This window comes from Morus notabilis, unplaced genomic scaffold (genome assembly GCF_000414095.1).
Source record: "Morus notabilis unplaced genomic scaffold, ASM41409v2 Scaffold73, whole genome shotgun sequence".
Lineage (NCBI taxonomy): Eukaryota > Viridiplantae > Streptophyta > Magnoliopsida > Rosales > Moraceae > Morus > Morus notabilis.
In genome coordinates, this window is record NW_010358777.1 from 1019058 (window position 1) to 1029025 (window position 9968).

Below are 9968 nucleotides of genomic sequence, written 5' to 3' on the forward strand. Positions count from 1 at the left end.
AATGAAAGAGCTAGAAAATGAATGAACACGAGAAAAAAACCTGCTTCGTACTTTCCAGCCTCTTTCACTTCCACCCGTCAAGACAAGGAAAAATGCTCTAAGGCGACTTTAAGGGTTCGCTCATGGAAAACCAGATTAGAGGCAATGTGAGTTGCTGCTTCATTTTAAAAGAATATTATCATAGGATGAGAGACCTCAACTCCAAGCTCACTTAGTAAGGTTTGAAGACAAATAAGCTCACAAGCCATTGCTCTATACTCTGCTTCTGCATTCGACCGTGCGACAACTGTTTGCTTTTTACTCTTCCACGTGACTTCCACCTAAAAATAGGAAAGTGCAGTATCCAGTCGTAGACCTCCTATCCGTCTGTCGGCGAGCCGGCCCAATCCGCATCTTCATAGGCAGAAACAAGAGGATGTCTATTAAAGGCATATCAAATACCTTTTCCAGGGGACACTTAAGATACCGAAGAACTCTTTTTTCAACTTCGAGATGTGGACGTAGCATAAACATCCAAAGGCCCGGAACTCTTGTTTTTTAGCTTAAAGATAGGCCTTGAAGGAGCTGGTTTCAAGCGTGCTGCGTCGGACTATTCGCTCTTTACTAAGAAGACGAACTCAGGTATAGCGATTCTTATTGTTTATGTCGATGACATTGTTGTTACTGGGGATGATGCAGAAGCTATATCATATAAAAAAAAGCAGCTAAGAGATAAATTGGATATAAAAGATCTTGGAAAGTTGAAGTATTTTCGGGGCATCGAAACAAATAACCAGCCAACTATATATGCAGCCTGCCTTCCTCTCATCTTCCTTATAGAACCTTAGAATTAACGAGATCTAGAGTCTTGGATGAATCCTCTTGAAATGGGTCGATCAACCCTAGAAGACTCGATGGCTTAACAGCCCAGTGAATAACCTGATTCAGAGAGATAACCCGGTCTTTAGCCCCTCACAAATGAAATTCTCAAAATCCATTGAAGAAAGAAAAAAGAATGTATTTTTCTGAAATAATTATTATTCAGAATTGTAATTTGCAGTAGTATAAGTATAGCCGGTGACCTGTAATAAAATTAAATGGAGACCATTTGTAAGCAACCTCTACCCCACAACATTCAATATTAAATAAATATATTATAATTTATAACTATATTATAAATTAATTATTATAATTATTATAATTATATTATATTATAATATTTTTTTATTATATATTATATTATATTATATTATAAGATATAACTATTATATAATATATTTTAATTATATTATAATATTAAAGGGTAATTATAAAAATAAAAATAAAAAAGAAGTTAGAATGGTTATTCTTTCTATATAAAGAAGTAATGATGATTCATTTAAAATGAGTGAATGACCATTCTTTTTAAATAATCATTCTTTTCTTATAAATTCAATCAAATTTTAAATTAAAATTTTATTCCATTCTATTCAATTTCTTTCTACCTAACCCAATACACTCTTAAGATTTTTCTTTTTAATCTTCCTTCAAAATTCCCTAACTTTCTCACCGCGTCTCTCACCGCCCTCCGCGCTATCTCACCGTCCTTTTCGTCATTCACTCAACGTTGCTGCCTCTCTCGCCGCCGCCATTGCGAGCTCACCATTCTCCGTCTTCTTTGCGGTGTCACCGATTTCACAGTCAGAGAGACTGATTTTGTCATCAACGCCTGATCTTTGGTCTCCAACGTGAGCTACCGTCGGCTTCCATAAAGTTGGACTCTGGTTGGGAGAATTTCTGGTCGTGGTGTTTCTCACTATTTGAGCAATGTTTCTTTTACTCTTAATTAATGCAAGCTACCAAATATTTGTTGATCGTGGCAGCCATTGAAATGGCTTTTTGGTTGTCGACATATGTCAATTTGTGGCTTTGTGCCTTTATTCTGTGGCAGATCCCTATAATGCCCCTCAATGAACAGGCGCTTGTTCGCGATGGTTGCACTCGGAGGGCTTTGCTTGGGGGGTTCGATGCACACATGACAAGACTTCACATAGTGACTTGTCAATAGATGATCATAGGGGTTACTAAAAATAGGCTTTTTACTAGGGCGTTCACGGATTGAAATCCATTAAAAAAATAGGTTTTTATTGGGGTGTTCACGAATTGAAATCCACGTATTAAGTTTAATTTGGAATCCGATCTAAAACATTCAAATTGAGATTTTTTTAATTCTTCTTCAGTCTAAAAAATTTTTAAATTAGATTCAATCCAATTCAAAATCTATCAGATTTTACAGTTTAGATACACAAATTTCACGAATTCTAACCTTTAAAATTATAAATTATTAAACACCCATACAAAATAAAACACAACATAAAATCTTTATTATTTATCATAACTCAAAGTTTGCAACTTTATAACTCAAATAGACATAGCATAACCATAACATAAAACATAAAAGTTATTCAATCAAGTCTAAAAAAAATATTTCATATATAAAAAATTAAGAAACTTAAAATCATTTTGGTACTATGTATTATTGTAAAACATACTTTTAGTACTATGTATTTTTGATAATATTAAAACGGTATCTCAATGTTTTTAAAAACATATTTTTAGTACATTGAAACTGATTTTTGAGATGTAAAAATGACAGTAGTGTCCTTCTATTTAATTAACAAAAAACTAATAAATATAGAAAAAAATCATGGACTTTTTTATTTGTTGTTTTCGTTTAAATATTTTAATGTTTTAAAATATTTTCATATTTTCTTTAAAAAAATATTGATTTCTATTTAATTAATGTGAATGGTAGTTTAGACATTATATGTCTTAAAAATTAACTTTAGGGTACTAAAAAGATATTTTTAAAAATGTTAAGGTACCGTTTTAATATTATCAAAAACATTGGGTACTAAAAGCATGTTTCGCTATAATAGAAGGTATCAAAATGATTTTATTCCTATAATATATACATTAGGTTTCAGATTCGCGGATTTTACGGATTGGAAAGTGCTTAATCCGCAATCCGATCCAAAACCTTCAAATTGGAAAAATCTCAATCCGTGTCCTATTCAAAACTTTTTTCAGTCCAATCGAAAATTTTGGATTGGATTTGACGGATTAATTGGATTGACGAATTTTGTGAATACCATTGGCTTTTACTATCTAAACTAAAACCAATCAAAGGCTAATATTGAGTATATTTAAATGAACGACTAAGATTAATTGGGATAGTTTTGTCATTTTATAATAAAATTTAACAAAGTTAAGGACAAAGTTATTGATGTAAATTGTTTTGGTAAAACAAGTCTTTCAATTATTTAGAAAAAGAAAAAAATATATCAGTGTTATTTTTCCTGTCCACAAAATTCTCCTTTAATTAGAACAACAATATTTTTAATATTTAATCAAATGCTTCTCTTGTGAAGAAAATAAAATAATAGATAATATGAAGGCACTAATAGAGCTTTAAGTTTGGGACGCACTAAATGGACCAGCCCGAAACTCGTCACTGTTGACACAATTTCAGTCCCACCTTATTCTCGAGCTAGACTGGGCTGATAGTTTAAGTCTCAAAGTATATAGAGGCGAGGCGGGCAAGGCAGGACAACCGGAAGTGTATTTTTTTAATTTATTTTATAAAATTTACCTTTTAAAGATTCATGCTGGTTTGGGCCCGACCATAGCCTGTCAGGCTTTAGGATCGTACTAGGCCAACCTTCCTTCTTTTAGGGCCGGCCTAAAAATCTCATTCGACCCATCGGGCCCGTTTTGAGTGGTCCAAACTTTCAACTCTAGATACTAATGGTCCTAAACACTACACAATAATAGGTCTCGCAACTTGAGTCCCTTCATGAGAGCAAAATTAAATAATATTGGTGACGTCCTATGCATTTTTTAAAATAATAAATATAAGGTTTCTTCAACACCAAAGAAGCAATTATCACTAAGAAAATAATTAGTGTCTTACCTTGCACACAACTAACTTGGCATGAAAACCATGGCCTCATATTTGTTATTTATGAAGATTTTCTCTCTATTCCCTTACTTTATTTTCTGAAAGAACTCTGTTAATTGAGATTAGGGTTATTAGCGTGAATTACGTATCGCGATACTCCCAGTCTCTAAATTTTTTATTATTTGGCAATTTTAGTTCATGACCATAAAAAAAAAGAAGATAATAGTAGGTTTTTAAAATCTAACAAAATAATCCATCACATAATAGCTATCTATGTATTTACTAAAATAGTTATATTTAAGAAAAGATTCTCTTCACTGTTATTAAAAATTTCAAAAATCGTTTACCTATTTTAGTGTCAAGCATCAAGAGTGTTAAAACTATTATTATTTCAAATTAAAGGGGCTGTTTATTTCACCGATTTGAGTTTTGTTACAGTAAAAAATTCTCAAAAATAGTCACATATAACTTTTTTACTACAGTAAAAAATTATCACATAAAATCACATCTAAACTCGAATCAGCGAACTAAATAAAGGCCCGTTTAGTTCGCTGATTCGAGTTTTTAATTCGAGTTGAGATGTGATTTTATGTGAGAGCTTTTTACTGTAGTAAAAAAATTAGATGTGATTGTTTGTGAGAACTTTTTACTGTAAAAAAACTTAAATTCTAAACTCGAATCAGCGAAATGAACGGGGTCAATATGAAAAAACAAATTTGAGACCAAAATGTGAAGTAAAACACTTAAAAACTTTTTTTTTTTTTAATTTATTTTCTTTTGATAATTGTCCGGTAGGGGGTAGGTGAGCTTATCTGTCATATAATAGTCTCGGTTGGTAAGTCTTCAATCCACCAAACTTCCTAATAAGCTTTATAGAGGAAAAAAAAGTGTCTTTTGAGCTCTCATTCGTTTTCTTCAGGACCCATATTTTTTCAATTCTCTGGGTTGGAGAAAAAATTTCCCAAATTTCGTGTCTTTCTGAGGTATGCCTTCTTGTTGAATCTCGAATACCAGTTTGCATGCACAATCTGTTCTCATTCAATTTGATCCTCATTTCATTGTCGAATTCATGGTGTTATTTTTTAATCTGTTTATTATTTTTGGGTTGATCAGAAAATTGTTGTCTTGTTCATTGCATCGTAACCCAGCATTTGAGATGATTTATTTGTTGTGTGAAAATCCTGCTTGTGGTTATTATCTTTTGCACTGTTTCGTTATGGGATTTCCTATTATTTTTGTTTGAGATTAAGCTATAACCAATTCAGGCTTTTTGAAAGATCTCACATTGTTGAATTTATTTCTCAATAGGAATTGAAGAAATATTTTATCAGGGAAATTTGAATTAAATAAGATTTATCGGAAAAAAATGTAATATTAATAATAAGTTGTTGCCAATTTAGAACTCTTGACAGTTTAATCACCGAAACCAATCACTTCTTGATGAAAATGATAAGGTATATTAAAAGAATTAAGGTTCCCTGGCTTAGACTAGAAAACTTTTATGTGTGTTTTTCTACTGTTTAAGGCTGTATTAAGTGGTTGTTTGTTTTAGCATGGAAATTATATGAATTTAATTTTTGAACACATAATTACTTGGGCCGTGTTTGGTTCTCAGGTTCAAATTGTGATGATTCGAACCTTTTTTGTTTGAACTGTAGAATCTGAAGTGTGGTGATTTAAATTGCAATTTGAATCGGTGTTTGGATACGCAAATAAATTAAAATTTGATTTAGGAATAAATCTGAATTGTGTTTGGATAGAGCGTTGAAAATTGTCAGAGTTTTGCAACAAACTTATGATCTTGGCATTTCCAGTGTTATTTTTTGTTATTTTTGAGTGGGATCTTTTGCACGCAGCATAATATCTCATATTTAGTTGGACGATCAAGGCTCCTTTTTCTTTTTTCTTGCCAATATAACTGGAATGTGTATGTCTCTTATTCTGAAATTTCTGGACATCTTTGTGTAGAAATTAGAAGTTCTAAATTCCTTTTCTTTTACCATATGAAGTGGGAAAGAGACTATGGGTGTTTAAGTAGGTTCTAAGTTTACAATATATGTGTACATATACTAAAAATGTGTGTGTATGTGGTATAAATTAATCTTTTTTGTCTCAACCTCAATGCATGTCATGTTGGTGTATGATCTCAATGCTTTCCAACTTCATTGATTTTTTTTTCCCTCCATGCTATGGTAGCTACTTATATCAAAGAATCTTGTGGTTGCTCTTTCTTTTTTTATTATTTTTTTTATTTTTTGGTAGCTTCAAGTTCAACATAATTTTTTCCATGTTTATTTTTCTGTGACTGGTCATACCCTGTGTTTTATCATGGCGCGTTGTGTTGTTGCTCGTCAGGTATAAAGGATGGTAGGACCAATAAGAATTGGCCTCGCAGGCCTTGCTGTAATGGGCCAAAATCTTGCCCTCAACATTGCAGAGAAGGGATTTCCTATTTCTGTCTACAACCGAACCACTTCCAAAGTTGACGAGACAGTTGAAAGAGCTAAGCAAGAAGGAAACCTTCCATTGTATGGTTTCCATGATCCCGAATCTTTCGTTCAATCAATCCAAAAACCTCGTGTGATCATCATGCTTGTAAAAGCTGGGCCTCCTGTTGATCAGACCATCAAAACACTATCTGTTTACTTGGAGAAAGGAGATTGTATTATTGATGGTGGTAATGAGTGGTATGAAAACACAGAGAGAAGAGAGAAAGCCATGGCCGAACTGGGCCTGCTTTATCTTGGAATGGGAGTTTCAGGTGGTGAAGAGGGTGCACGGAACGGACCTTCTTTGATGCCAGGTGGGTCCTTTAAGGCCTACGAGTACATTGAAGATATCCTTCTTAAGGTGGCTGCTCAGGTGCCAGACAGTGGCCCATGTGTCACATATGTTGGCAAAGGAGGATCGGGCAATTTCGTTAAGATGATTCATAATGGGATTGAATATGGTGATATGCAGCTCATTGCTGAAGCCTATGATGTTCTCAAGTCAGTTGGAAAGCTCTCTAACGAGGAACTCCACCACGTTTTCTTGGAATGGAATAAAGGGGAACTTCTGAGCTTCTTGATTGAAATCACTGCAGACATATTCGGGATTAAGGATGACAAGGGAGAAGGCTATCTGGTGGACAAGGTTCTGGATAAAACCGGAATGAAGGGCACCGGAAAATGGACTGTTCAACAAGCTGCTGAACTGTCAGTTGCCGCTCCTACTATAGCGTCATCCCTGGACTCAAGGTTTCTCAGTGGTCTGAAAGACGAAAGGGTTCAAGCCGCTAAAGTTTTCAAGTCAAGCGGTGTTGATAACGCTCTTACAGAGCAAGAGGTGAACAAGAAGAATTTAATTGATGATGTGAGGCAAGCACTTTATGCCTCCAAAATATGCAGCTATGCTCAGGGAATGAACTTGATACGTGCAAAGAGCACTGAAAAAGGTTGGAATTTGAAGCTTGGAGAGCTTGCGAGGATTTGGAAGGGGGGTTGCATCATCCGTGCTGTGTTTTTGGATCGCATCAAGAAGGCCTATGACAGGAATCCTGATCTCGCCAACCTTCTTGTGGATCCAGAATTTTCCAAGGAGATTATAGAGCAACAATCTGCATGGCGAAGAGTAGTCTGCCTCGCAATCAAAACAGGCATTAGTGTTCCTGGCATGTCTTCGAGTCTGGCTTACTTCGACACATACAGGAGAGACAGGTTGCCTGCTAATCTGGTCCAAGCTCAACGAGACTACTTCGGAGCTCATACATACGAGAGGATTGATATACCAGGATCCTTCCATACTGAATGGTTCAAGATTGCTAAACAGTCGAAGATCTGATTTTGAGTCTCAATTGATGCCTCCTACCGAATAAATTGGTATCATAAGGTGTTTCTTAGGCGAAGAATGCTAGTGATTTCCTTGTCATAGAGATATTTACTGAACTTTACTATATTGTTGGCTTAACACTGTTATTTTGTTTCTTGCTACTGTTCTACGATCTAAGCATTTTATATATTGTGGACTGAAGGATTAAATCCTTCTATGCCCCTTCATATGAGAAAAAGGGCATGCTTGGTTGCATTTGGTTTGACGAGAGCTGAACATCGCCCTTCATCTATTTAATAACCATTACTTTTATAAGTATTTTGCTTGTTTGGGTGCACATTTTTCTCTTTTATGTTTCCTTTCATATCTTCCATTGCCCAACTGGTTGTTGTTAATTGTTTTGGAGCATATTTGGTGGTCAGGCTTGTGGTTTGCTACCACATGGTTTGCTGTTCAATTTCTTAGAGTCGCCTACTTTGTGACTAACCAGGAGTTTCATGCTTCCAAAAGCATCTAGTGTTTCGCACTCGAGAACCGCCAAGTGTGGGTGGGGGATTTATGGACTACTAAAAAAACGGTGGTTGATATAAGTCTTGGGGTTGGGGGTTTAAGGTTTAGAATCGTATTTGAGTCATCATAAGTTTTTATGACAAAATGCTTTGATGCATAACATTCGTACTTATTGCATGTCCAAAATCAGTTTTAAAATCTTTGGTATTTGAAAGTGTAAACGTCCCCATGACTTGTTAGTACGGAATGAAGCATTTAGGAAATATTTGGTCCACTGCAGTGCAGTTAAAGAGAACTGATGTTGGGGTTAAAATTTTACTGTTTTGCCATAATTTTTACCCGGTTCAGATGATGCAGGGAATTTCAATCTTTGATATCAATAGGTGAAATTAATCACTTGACATTGTTTTGGAAGTGGAACTCTTGTTGCACCAAATAAAAACTTCTTTCTCTGCTTGAAAGTTTTCCTAGTACAAAGTCATATTATTCAAAGAACAAAATATGAGATGCCAAATCTAATTTATGTCGTTTTGTTTTGTTTGGAGTAAGTTACATATTACGACAAATAAGAATATGCATTGGAATCTAGCCTCTTTCTTTGACCATCACTGAAAATATTCATTCAGATTTCAGGCATCGCCAGGGGTCAGCAAAAGTCTAACATAATTCAAACCTTTTCAAAACTAGACGATAGGCATACATGTAAGAAGTTCAGAGCAATCAGAAATGCTAGCACTTGAAGTCTCTTATTAAAAATTCATAAGGTCGTAGCTAACGATGCAATTAAAGGCAGTTTAATAGTAATGTCACTTGGGCCGTGTTTGGAGTTATTTTTATTTTTGTTTTTTACATTTTTCGAGAAAAAATAAATGAAAACGGGAGAAAAATGACGTTTTGCATAATTAAAGACAAAAAACGGAAATGAAAACGATTTTTTAGTTTAGTATAAAATAAAAAAGAAATGAAAAACGACTTTTAGTCATTTTTTCCTCTCTCGAGTAGAGAGAGAAAGACATTAATAAATTTTTTTTATACTGAAAATAATCTCTTAAAAAAACTAACAAACACATTTTAAAAAAAGATTTATGTCTGAGATTGAAAACATTTTCATTTTCATTTTCATACAAAAAATAAAATCATTTTAAAACGAATTTCATACACACCCTTAATCTTACATCACTCATTTAGTGACGTTTTTTGTAATTCAACACATGAGCAGTGCCATGATGTTACTCTTTTGGTATTATATGTGAAACTAGCCCACAAAATGTGTACCATATTATGCCTTTTCACGTGCCCTTATGGTCATATTTGAAATGTTGTTGTTGTAGGAATCTTTACGTCATGTCTCTCTCTCAATACTAGTGAATGACAAGTGACAAGAAATAAAGACAGCTTATTTCATGGCATGCATACATGTTTGTCTTGTTAGTTATCGCACATAAAAGATTAAGAGTGCAATATGTGCTCATGAAATGGAACACATTTAAGGACATTAATAAAATACAAAAACCATTATATATTTAATGAATCAACATTATGGAAGTCTTGAACCATAGGAAAAGAGGGTAGGTAATGTTTCAAAATTTTTGGTTACCAGAGAGACTCCACTAGACAGACATATCCAAAAGTTTTAAGAGATTTGAAAAGAAAAAATATATATGAATAAGAAAATAAACCTTTGGAGAGTCTGGTCTGTGTTCTTCATATTTTGCCTTTGGCTCCACTT

The 9968-nt window shown here is 34.1% G+C and overlaps 1 protein-coding gene across 1 annotated transcript; it reads left to right on the plus strand.

Annotated features, from left to right (window-relative positions):
- Positions 1 to 4781: 4781 nt before the first annotated feature.
- LOC21409183 (6-phosphogluconate dehydrogenase, decarboxylating 1) lies at positions 4782 to 8032 on the plus strand. Its single transcript, XM_010093376.2, has 2 exons — positions 4782 to 4902; positions 6275 to 8032. Exon 2 carries the CDS (start codon positions 6284 to 6286, stop codon positions 7739 to 7741), a length of 1458 nt encoding a protein of 485 aa, XP_010091678.1. The 5' UTR covers positions 4782 to 4902; positions 6275 to 6283; the 3' UTR covers positions 7742 to 8032.
- The last annotated feature ends 1936 nt before the right edge of the window (positions 8033 to 9968 follow it).

Coding starts and splice junctions, on each gene's coding strand:
- LOC21409183 (XM_010093376.2), top strand. CDS start 6,284: ATGGTAGGACCAATAAGAATTGGCCTCGCAGGCCTTGCTGTAATGGGC.